At 39.9% G+C, this 11453-nt stretch overlaps 2 protein-coding genes across 2 annotated transcripts in view; one reads left to right on the top strand and one right to left on the bottom strand.

The window, feature by feature from the left end:
• EFCAB1 (EF-hand calcium binding domain 1) overlaps positions 1-7157 on the top strand; it is a 16156-nt gene extending 8999 nt beyond the window's left edge. The window contains exons 2-6 of the mRNA XM_010001589.1: positions 134-289; positions 1722-1826; positions 3325-3479; positions 5042-5146; positions 7107-7157. Of these exons, the coding sequence (XP_009999891.1) occupies positions 229-289; positions 1722-1826; positions 3325-3479; positions 5042-5146; positions 7107-7157 (477 nt within the window). The 5' untranslated portion in view covers positions 134-228. The remainder of the gene's footprint in view (positions 1-133; positions 290-1721; positions 1827-3324; positions 3480-5041; positions 5147-7106) is intronic.
• Positions 7158-7531: 374 nt separating this feature from the next.
• Positions 7532-11453, bottom strand: part of RBM48 (RNA binding motif protein 48) — a 5407-nt gene continuing 1485 nt past the window's right edge. The window contains exons 2-5 of the mRNA XM_010001587.1: positions 10355-10545; positions 10081-10226; positions 8615-9144; positions 7532-7618 (exon numbers count right to left, since the gene is read on the bottom strand). Coding sequence (XP_009999889.1) covers positions 7532-7618; positions 8615-9144; positions 10081-10226; positions 10355-10545 — 954 coding nt within the window. The remainder of the gene's footprint in view (positions 7619-8614; positions 9145-10080; positions 10227-10354; positions 10546-11453) is intronic.

Below are 11453 nucleotides of genomic sequence, written 5' to 3'. Positions count from 1 at the left end.
GGTCAGGCCGGGGGCTCAGGCCGCGCCGGGGGCTCAGGGCGGCTCTGCCGGGCAGCAGGGCCCCTGAGGTCCTGCCGTGCGTTTGTACCGACTGAAGTTACAGCCTCTGTTCCCTTGTTTTCCGGCTCGGCAGTTAACAGGGGGGAACTGGAATGTCTCATCAAGCTGTTCGACAGGCTGGTGGGCAAGCCCGACGACCACTTGACTGCCATCGGCTTTGATCGTGCCATGTTCAGAGAAGCCCTGCACGCCACCTTTGGCATGACCGATGATGTGATCATGGACAGAGGTGAGAGCAAGAGGCCTAAAACAGATGTACGGCTCTAGTTTTATGTGGTTGACCCTATGAGCCTTCCCTGTACAGAATAGTGCTATCTCATCCCTGCAAGGACAGCAAAGCAGAAGCTTCCGAGTAAAGGATGTCTTGTTTTTCTTTATAGGGAATATTTTTCCTTCGTTTAGGGTAGCTCAAGCTCTTCTTGCTCAAGGAAGACCAGCCAGAGGCAGTTGCAGTGCTGTCCCTCTGGCTGCTTCTCTCCTAGTCACTGTCGTTTTGTGACAGGAGAGGGCAGCATGGACAGCTCTGTCTCAGGCCTGGAGGTCTCAGAGACGCCTTCTGTCCCTGCGGGTAACTTCTGGAAAGAGGTGCTGTGAACAGCAGGAACTGAAGCAGACAGTGCAAGGACATGAGAGTAATTAGCCAAATAACCCTTTGAAAATACAGCGATTTCAGCGATTTATAACGTGACGGTCACGTTTAAAATTGCTATGAAAGTCATATGCATGATCTGTGATGTAGAGGTGTCCGGAAGAGGATGTGGAGGAGGCATGGATCTGCCATTCTTTTCAGTCGTAGGCAGCCAGGAGCCACCCCCTGGTTCAGCTTTCTCCTGTTCTATAGCAGGAGGGGGTATTTAGGTGCCATAAAGTAAAAACCTGTTGCCATTTTATGCAACAACTCAGGTGGCTTGAAAAATACCTTACATGGACACATTCTTAAAAATTATTTTAATATATATGGGGGCTGATTTCATTTTTCAAAAGCAAGCCTGTTCTTTTCCAATTTCAAAATGCTTGGCTCTGTGTGTAGAAGTGTTCCTGTAGCAACCTTACTAATTAACATTCTAAAATATGTATTATTCTAGAAGTTAGTTCATGCTTTGAATTGTATCTTGGATTTGAAATGCTATATTACACTCTGTATGAATAGTGAAGCTGCAAGATTGAAAGCTGCTTACTTCAGGCAAGGAAGAAGAAAAAAAGAAGATTGTGGTATATCAAAGACAGGAAAGGGTTACTTTTCTTTGTGTGTATTGTTTCTAGGATTACTTTCTCCAGGCTTTCTGAGGAAAAAAACCTAGTAATTAAAATCCTCTTCTATGTTCAAACATGCCTTACTGTAAGGGATATTAGTTTATTTCATTTATGTCTGCATGGAAGTGTAATTCCTGTTGTTGTTCACGTCAGAAAAGCAACAAATCAAACAAAATGTCTTATCCTAGCAGGATTCTGGAGTGGAAGCTCAGTAAACTCAGGGGCAAAATCCCCTTCATTGTTACGGCTTAGAAAGATTCGAGAAGGGTAATCATACCTTGGTGAAAGCAGAGAAACATCTCTAGACCAAAAATATGGGTTTATATTTTCATTGAATTTAAGAAGATATTATTTTGTTTGTGTTTCCCTCTTATATAAATTTTAAATCTATTGGATAATCTTTCCAGTGTTCCGAGCTTTTGACAGAAACAACAAAAACCGCATCAGTGCAGTGGAATGGGTGGAAGGCTTAGCGGTATTTCTTCGGGGGACAATGGCAGAAAAGATGAAATGTAAGATTTATCTGTATGGCAGTGTTTGGAAGTCATCATTTAATTAATTGCTATTAAAGTACACAGTGCTTTTGCTATGATTTAGTAGTTACTCGTAAAGTATTTGGTAATTGAAGTTTTCTTCTGTATAGTTCAATGCAAAGAAACTGTTCTGAAGTGGCTTGTCTGAAACAGAGCTTTTTCTGTGTAAACTGTCATTATCATAGGTGTCACCTTATTTTCTTGCTGACAAAAACTAGCAGTTGAACTGAAGCTTGTTCTACAGAATATAGTTTTGACAGAATATATGTTTTTGAGTTCACATACAAAATTAGAAAGAAGCAGATGTAAGCAAAGGGTCATTTTGGCTAAACAGCAGAGTCTCAAGGCAACCAAGATGTGTGCCAGCATTTTCATTTACTGGCACAATGGAAACAACAGTTGAATTCCAGCAGTTTTTCAGCTTAGAAGCACAGGTGGGAGAACTGACTTTGTAAGATGGGCAGGAGAACCTCCACACTAATGATGGAGAAAGACAGGAGAAAACATAGCAAGAACTCTAGAATTTTAAGAAGCAGAAAAAAAAATCTAGGGAATGTGATGGAAAAGGTGTAATAGAAAAGGGAGAATGACAGTATGTTGTTTCCATAGTTCCAGATTGCAGCATCTAATGTGCTATATAAATTAATCTGGAAAATGGCTTGGGATGTCACAGCACTAGGATGTGGGCCCAGGTGTCATTCAGTGCATCAGTGCAACCCCAGCCAGTAAAATATGCAGCCCTGCTCTAAGTGTAGAATATACTAATTCCTGAGGATATGCAGTGTTGTCTGTCCTAAATGTATGCCAGTACAGATTTCCACTGCCCTGACACAGGCTCTATCAGGGAAAACAAAACAAACTCTTGTGTTCCAAAACTGAAGAGCTTTGTGTGTTCAAATAAGTTTTGTGAAGGATAGTGAAGTTGATCATGATTGTAGACTTCAGATAGCAGGAAGGTAGAAACAAATAGAAGAAGAATTAGGCTGATACTTGTACTTCAAATACTCTGTTTGCATTTAGGGATACTTAGTTGTCTTTTCCATGCTAGTACAGCTCATTCTTCTTTTTCCTTTTCTAACCCAGCTTCTGAAGTAAAGAGGATGTGGTCGGTAGGTGCAAAGTCCTTCTGATACAGACAGCTGGTCCCTGCCATGGGAAATTTGATTTCTAAACCAGAATCTTGTTTATATTCTGAATAGACAATTTTAGAAGAGTGAAGATCTGTAGGTTAGTATGGTTTCTGTGAACTGAAGATTATTTATTTGAGCAGAAATAGGTTTTAACTCTGAAGGGTAAACAGGGATTAACTGACTAGTATGTGTATCAAAATGTGATACGGATATTTCTTATATAAATAATTTATATGATAAATGTGGCTCAATATATACAATTCACATTTTCTGTCTACAGGTAACAGGCAGCTTTAATGGTGTCTTACAGTTTGTATGAACTTCAAATTGATTTATCTTTCAAAAAGACTGTTTCCAGGTTTATGACCTGAATGGTGATGGATACATTTCAAGAGAGGAAATGTTTCAGCTGCTGAAAAACAGCCTTTTTGAACCATCATCATCAGAAGAAAATGCTGATGAGGGAATAAAGGACTTGGTAGACATAACAGTGAAGAAAATGGCAAGTATTTAGTCATTGGGATACTTGAGTGTCTTCCAGATATTCATTAACTCTGAACCTTAGAATATTGCTATGAGATAGCAAAATACTTCATCTGATTTATAGTGGGATTCTGAAGCATTGGAGTTAGTTCCATACTTAAGATAAGTCTCCTAAGGAAAGTCAGAAATATAATCCAGACCTAATGAGTCCCAGTCCAGTCCAGTATTGTCACAAGAAACTGTTTTAATATGTGAATGTATTACAAATTTTCTACATAAACTAACAAGTCTATGTGTCCATACACATATGTTCTAGACATGATGAATCTTCATATATGTAAGAACATACTATACACTGATCATGTACATAATCCTGTTCCATGAGAACTCAGTAAAGCTCTGGTATGTGTTTGAAGAATGTCAAGGTCTGATATGGCTGCTGGGCAGTTGTCAGAGTAGGATATTGCTGCCCATCTCAAATAACTTAGCAACTGATTCTCAGATATCCAAAAATGCATTTCTGGAGTCCATCACTCAAAGAAGAAAAAAATATTTCTTAAGCAATTGCCTGTAGGTACCATGGCATTGTGACTACACATACATCCAGTCCCATGATACTGTTTGCATACCTAAAAGTATTTGCAGTGAACGTCCTTAACGTGCTGCCCTCCTGTGCTGAGGAGTGTGAAAGGAGTGTACCCAGCCACTTCTATTTCTCTTAAGCATCCATCCAGTGGCAGGTTCTCCTTTTCAGGAATCTCTACTTAGGTCCTTGCCCCTGCTTTTCTGGCCATTAGAACCTGTGTTCCCTGCACATTCACCAGCTGATATGATGGTTCTGTCGCTTAATCTTCAAGTTTTTATTTGTCTGTCATACCCACCCCTTATTCTTCACTTCAACCCTTTATTTCATATGGTTGAAAGAAGTACTTACATTTCACTAGAACATTTTTTGGTGTTCCAAGGTGCCACATCAGTAGAAACAGGTTTTCAAATTGCAGAAATACTCAAAACACAAAGATGCTTTCCTCCACCCCTAAAGGAATATTCTGCTATGCAGAGATTCTCCAGTACACAAGAAGTGGGCTGGCATCAGCAGAATCCACTATATGCTTCTGAGTGCTGCACACTTGAAAGAGGCAGGGCAGGAGAATGCCTATAGTAGAAAGCACTAGGATAAAGTATTTCCAGCCTCGCTGATAGGGTGTAGGTAAACTCATCATGTAAATATATATGCAGAATAGATCCTAACATTTTCTCGTTTTTAAGTCTCATTTGTCTTGGCGCAACTGTGCTTGAGATTTGTCATTTCTCAGCTCGTCTTCTTTCCATGTTGAAGTTTTGCCTCCTTTAGGGCTCTGTCAGCAAACCTGTTTGAGATAGCTGAGCTTGCTCCATCCACCTTTTATGCCTTACGTAGAGGGGCAAATAATACAGATCTTGTCTGAGCAGAGACTGATGACCCAAAGAAAATTATTTTTTCATGTCATCAAGCTAAAAAAAGAGGTGATGTCAATAAAACACCTGTTAAAAATACAATTACAAGTTGTCATCCTTTGAAAAGTTCCATTCCTTTTGTAGGACTGTGATCACGATGGCAAGATTTCTTTTATGGACTTTGAAAAAGCAGTCGGAGATGAAAATCTGCTCTTGGAAGCCTTTGGACCATGTTTGCCAGACATAAAGGTACATCAACCTTGAGTTTTTAAAAAAATGTGCAAATCCTTTCTATTAAGGAGTTGTGCATATTATTAATTGTCATTATATGGGGCCTGCTGAAGTCAACTTAGAAGTGCTTCAGTTGTGAGACGTGCATGTTATGACTTATCTACCTTTCACTCCACTGATGTTTCCTTATACAAACACTGGTACTAGAGAATTTAAGAACACAATACCTCCATGTTTGTCTCTAATGGGGCAGCAATATGATGAGTGAGCCTCAATCAGCACCCTCTAAGAAAATGAGACCATTCCTGATTCCTTATGCAAAATATCCTCAGAAATACAACTTTTTTCTTCCTACAGTGCCACTGGCACTGCCATCACCTCACTTACAGCTTCTTTTGGGAGAGGCTGGTAACTTTCTGAGAAAAATACCTGGAGAGTGATCTTCAACTCAGTGTGGCACTGCTGTTGTTTAATTACATGTAACTGGGCTTTATGTGTTAGCAATACATTTAATTCAATTAAGAATTATTTTTGTATGTTTTTTTATGAAGATGGTAATTTAGAACACACTCATTTCATCAGTGTCAAATTGAACTGTGTAGAGTGTTTTGCTCTACAATAAAGTGTAATTTTTTTCCTAATCCAGTAATTATCCTATTTGAACTTCAAGTCATTTTCAAATACTGAAAGTTGTGCCTTTGTAGAGATGGAAAAAGAAAATCCTGGAATACATGCAGTGCTTCCTAGAAACAGATAAGCTCTATGGGGCTGCTGGAAACACAGCAAGTTTTTTTTTGAGGGAAACCTGCACTTGCCGCCAGCTCAACCTGCCTGGTAGGCTGGGGGACAGGAAGGAGGAGTCTGGTAGGCATGATCACAGACCATATGGTATCACATCAGCTGCAAAGCAGCTGTTTCCAAAATGCCAGACTTCTCCTCGCAGACTGTCAAAAGACTTGCAATGGTTTGGGAAAACCTGTAAGTACTCCATTTTTTACCCCAGTGAAAAGATTTTACAAAATTTCTGAACAAAATTTGCATTCAGTGCTCAGCATAGACTTGTTTTTTGAGTGTTGGTGATGAAGCAGGTATGTAATTCAGGCTTATCATGGCAAGAGGCAAAAAACTCTTGATTGTTTCTTGCTTCCACTAGTTGTGTCCTCAGTTGTGGACCATACCCAACTGTTGCCTTTTTACTAGGTCTCTAGTAACATTGTTAAAAGAGAGGCCCCACAAGCAATAGATTTCAGCTATGAACTTTACATGAAGACAACCCGACATTTACTACTTTCCCAGGGGATTATGTTGGGGAATTTTAATTGTACCCCTTGACACAAACACTTATTCATACTTGAATGTATTTTTTTTAAATGTAATGAATATATTGGACAGGGCCATAGCACCATAAGCAATTCTACAAGGAGCCTGCAGAGATGTGCCTCTGCTGATGCCTTAAATACACCTGCACCAATCCTGTTGCAAGTGTTCACATGGAGCACCTGAACCCAGCATCGGGTTCATCCCCCCTGAGCCAGCTCTGCTGCCCCAAGGCAGCCCCTGAGCCCTCCCACCCCAGGACTGTTACAAACCAATGCTGCAGGTATTTCTTACCTCACCACCAAGGGAAACTTCACTCCTTTAGGTCATCCCAGCCTCTGCCAGTTTAACTGCCTCTGGCCAGTTTAAATCATTCTGCAGCTGGGCCTTCTTGCCCTCCATGCCAGATCATTCCCTGGTCAGACATTACTCCTGCTGTGCAGTTACAATGTGCATTTCCCCTTCAGCTGTAACTGAATCTGACTTGTCTCTCACTGATTACCTCATTAATGATACGGAATTTTCCTTTTCTCATCTACAAAGCCAGATGCAGCCTAAGATAAGGACTTTCAGTTCAGCATCTTTTCTGACTAAATATAAATGCTTTAGTTGATTGAAAATTAACTTTTTTGTTTTGATTTGTTGTTGTTTTTGTTAACAGAGCACCATGGCATTTGAAAAGACAATTTTTGGGGAAAATCTCACACTGTAACTCCAAGTGGAATACTGTTGTAACAGCTTTTTTCTTCATGGTACAGTGAAAATAGGAGCAACTTGAAACTATGACTAAGATTCAGTATTCCTTTCCTGGAAAAGCAACTGAATAAATAGAATTTACTTCCATTACCTACATAGAGTTCTTCCCTGAGTTCTCAAATACAGCACAGTATGAGGTACACAGGACAAGACTGCAACAATACATTATACTGGTTTGTTCATTCCAAGAAACAAGCGGATACAATGATTAACAGGGAAATGCTTGGAAATACACAGTATAAAATAATATTTTTTACATTAAAAAAAATAAGTATTTTAAACTATATCCTTTAAAAAAAATGGACTGTTGGAAGATGCTGCCAGCAGGATCTATATTCTTCTTCTCTGCTTTACAAGTGGTTTGGCTGAGCTACTCTCTGGCTTTTCCACAGATGTTTTGGAAACAGAATCTGCTACCTATATTGAGAAAAAATAATAATTAGTAAACTGTAACAGCTCTTTTATGCCATTTTTAGAGTAAGACCATGTTTGAGTATGGGGAAGGATGTACTACTATAATCACACTTGTATTTAAACTTCCTGCAGGAAAAGGGAAAATAAAACCAAAGGCAGCATTAGATACTAGAGGTGAAACTTAGAAGTGTTAGCAATAACATTTTTGTATTTTATCCACACAAACTGATTTCTCAGTGACAGACTATTACATATCTTGGCACCCCCTCTCCCTACCAGAGGTGTTTTCTAAGCAGTGTAGTGTGCTTTTTTAAACTCAGGTATTTCAAGAAGAAAAGGGAAGGGAGAATGTGTGTTTTGACAGATACTTTAGAAATGTATTTGATATAAGGGACAAACATTCATCAATTTGACTGCAGATAAACTCTCAAATCAGTTTAGTTAGTTATAGTCATGGGAGCTTTTTCATATCTTAATTTAAATTGACAGTTTTATCAGGAGTGTGTAACCAGCTAATTGATTAATACCCTCCATAAAAGGTTATATACCTTACCACACACTTCTTAGGATGGATTTCTTGATTCTGTACATCTTGTAATGCCATAAGAAGTGTTGGAGCAAAATTGCATTCAGCTCTGACTTACTTTTCACCCCCTTTCCATCAGAAATGAGATACAAGCACTACACTACAGTCAGCAGGACTAACTGCAAAGTTACCATGCTTCCCAGTGTGGTAAAGAGTGCAGTATACTAAAAATCAGTTAGAACCATGGCACTGACAGCTAGACTTTCTGAAGTGTAGTGTAAGAGGTATGGAGTAGAATGCCCTGCAATATTCTGCAATATGGAAAAGTTAAATATGAAGAGTGCTACCTTTCAGCAGCAAATAGACTGATAATACTCAATCAATGCCAATTATCTTAGGGCCTCTCTTTTTATGGTTCACAAGTACATAATGTGTTTGTTTGAAAAAAACATCGGAACTTTCAGAATTCCTACCTCTTTCATTTTATTTCTAATTAACGTAGCTGACGTATTCAGTGACTCATCATCCATATCCACTTTAGGTATTTCAGGTAGCTGTGGCCCAAAAATGACTTCAGTATTGTCCACACTTGTTCCAATGAGGGGAAACTTGTTGTCTTCTTCTCTCTTCCTCTTGCGTTCCTGCAGGCAAGTTGTACGAGGCACAAACCGCCCAACTCCGTTATCCATGGGAACTGCTGGTTGCTGCAGTGAGGGAGCTGGTGGGGCACGTCCCCCCAGCTGCACATGGAGACTTTGGGGTGTGTTTTGACCAGAATACCCAGGAGTTTCAGCACAATTGTTATCAAACTGGGGAAATGTCAGCAAGCTCTGATTATGATTCCCAGCTGGATACCCTGTGTTTTGGGACATCCCGTGACAACTTGTGAAGCAGGATGGATCCAAGTTCCCAGTGGGACATGACCCCGGGGTACTCCACAGACAGTCAGAGTTCTTTGAGACAGTCTTGTTTGGCCTCTCTACTTTCTTTAACACAAACCAATCTTTAAAACAACAACAACAAAAAAGCAGTTTAACTATTTCATGTCATTATTAGTTCTAACATGCAAGAAAAAACATTTAGTGCAATTACAGAAGCAATACCAGTGATCTTTCATTCCCAGCCACCTTCCTGTGATTGTTTGTTCCTCAGTGGCACCTTTCAAGTTTTCCAGCCTAGTCCCTGTACCAGTTTGTGAGGAATGCCTGAACAGAAGTGTTTCAGCAGCTTTGAGAAGATGAGGAAAATACTTCTAATGTTGCAAATAAATCATTTTAACCTCCAGTTACGATTTCAAGGATAGGCTGTCTTCCAACATTTTTAAAAAAAAGGTTTTTATGTTATTTTACTCCCTTCAAATATCATCATACATTAACTAATGATATAAAAGGAATGAATTATAACAAGGAAGGAAAAGCTTGATCTTGTCCACTTGCTTATTTCTCAGCTTGCCCAGCCTTCAGTGCTGCCTGGGAACTCTGCAGTACAGCAGCCTTGATACACCCTGCCCACTCTCAGCATTCCTCCAGCATCCATACATAGGCCGGGGAAACTTTGTCAAAGGTTCTGGGGCAGAGTCCCCTTCCTTACCAGCTGTCCCTTTGGGCATGCCTGAATAAACTGGAGCAAGAGTAAAAAGATGATCCCAGTTTTCCTGCCAGTGCCTGAAATTTCTAATAACACTGGGGAATGGGGAGGAAATACTTCATTATGAAAGCTTAGGTGTTTTATTTATTTTAGTCTCAACCAAAAGTGAAAAAAGTTGCTTTGAAAAAAATGCGGCCCTCTCTATATTTAAATGTCTCCATTCTTCTGCAAGCATCCATAAAATGCATCTTTAAAACTGCCACATACCAAGCATTTTAATTGGCACTTCAACCAAAACCCCACCCACCACCAAAATGAAATATTAAGATTCCTTAGGAAGTTTATTACAAACCTCTCTGATTTGTTGCTTTTGCTATATACTTTCTTCTATCCTGCAACTTCTCCCTGGTTTCTTGGACTGTTTCAAATTCTGGAGCATAGCACACGTGCAGCAAACTACCAAAGAAACTTCGTTCGTCCATTTTTTTCTTGGCCACCCTGAAGGGAATTACAATTTTATTGGCAAAACGACAGATTTTCCTTCAACTCTTTAGAATTTTAACAGACTTGTAAATAAAATTAAAAATATTAAGACAGCAAGAAACAGATATTGCCCTTTCCAATACCTGGCACACTGCAGTTTCTGGAATTTTATAAGATAAACTTCAGTAAATTGCTCTGCTGGATACTCATCTAGAGCATGGTACTCTTCGATGGCACCATATAATGCAAATTGTTCCACTAATTCCTTCATAACACCTAATGCAGGAACTCCTTGTATTAGTAAATAACGAGATTCCAAGTTGATAGTATAGACCTGGGGGAAAAACAAAAGAGAGAATACTAAAATGTGCACATTATTGTTTTATTGCAAAAGTAACACATTTTCTCTGCATTTTCTGTTGTTTCTCAAATCCTCTCAGGATGCTGAAATTCCCTCTGTACCCTTTTTTGACTTTGGACTCTTGCCAGGAGCAGTGAGTGCACGATTATCTGGGACCTCTTCATCACTGAGCAGGAGCTGAACTCAAGCTTCTTCCTCAATGTAGAAGACAAATTAGAGTTGACTCTCCTTCAGCAGGTCAAAGTCCCGCTGAGTAAAATCTCCAATTCTCTGGCCAATTTCCTCCTAAGACTGACTAACAACCAGTTAACACAAGGCACTATCAAACAAAACAAAAGAAAAAAAAAAAAAACACCACTGCAAAAGCTGTGTTGTTTACTAGGAGGAACAAAAAAGTATGATGACTCCTTGGGGCAGATCATGTGTATGCAAATTTGCCTCCTCGCTACAGGGATCAAACAGCACAGGTTTTGGAGACAGATACATGTAAGATGCTGAAAGAGGAAAGTCTTCCCCCAGCAGGTTAAAAAAACCCAAACTACTCATCTGCTCTGTGTAATGACTGACACACAACACAGACTGAAGGGGAGTTCCATGTCAGCTCACTGCATACAGCAAGTAGCTAAACCATGAGAAGAAATTCAATCTGATTTTGTTAAAAACCAACCCAACACTTAGACTGCACAAGCTACAAGTATTTCTTAAAACCAAGGAATGCAGGTCGCCACCCCTGTAAACAGGTCACACAAGTTCCTGTTGTGGCAGCAGCTGGCTGGTCTTCCCCAGGTCAGCCCCAGCAGGTGTGACAGCCCCACGCTACCTCAGGTGCACACGAGAAGCAACCCCAGCGGTTTTGGTGCTGCCATGGGAAGCTCCTGCCG

The sequence above is a fragment of the Chaetura pelagica genome, unplaced genomic scaffold (genome assembly GCF_000747805.2).
Source record: "Chaetura pelagica isolate M959 unplaced genomic scaffold, ChaPel_1.0 scaffold127, whole genome shotgun sequence".
Classification (NCBI taxonomy): Eukaryota; Metazoa; Chordata; class Aves; order Apodiformes; family Apodidae; genus Chaetura; species Chaetura pelagica.
This window is presented reverse-complemented; position numbering and strand designations above follow the sequence as displayed.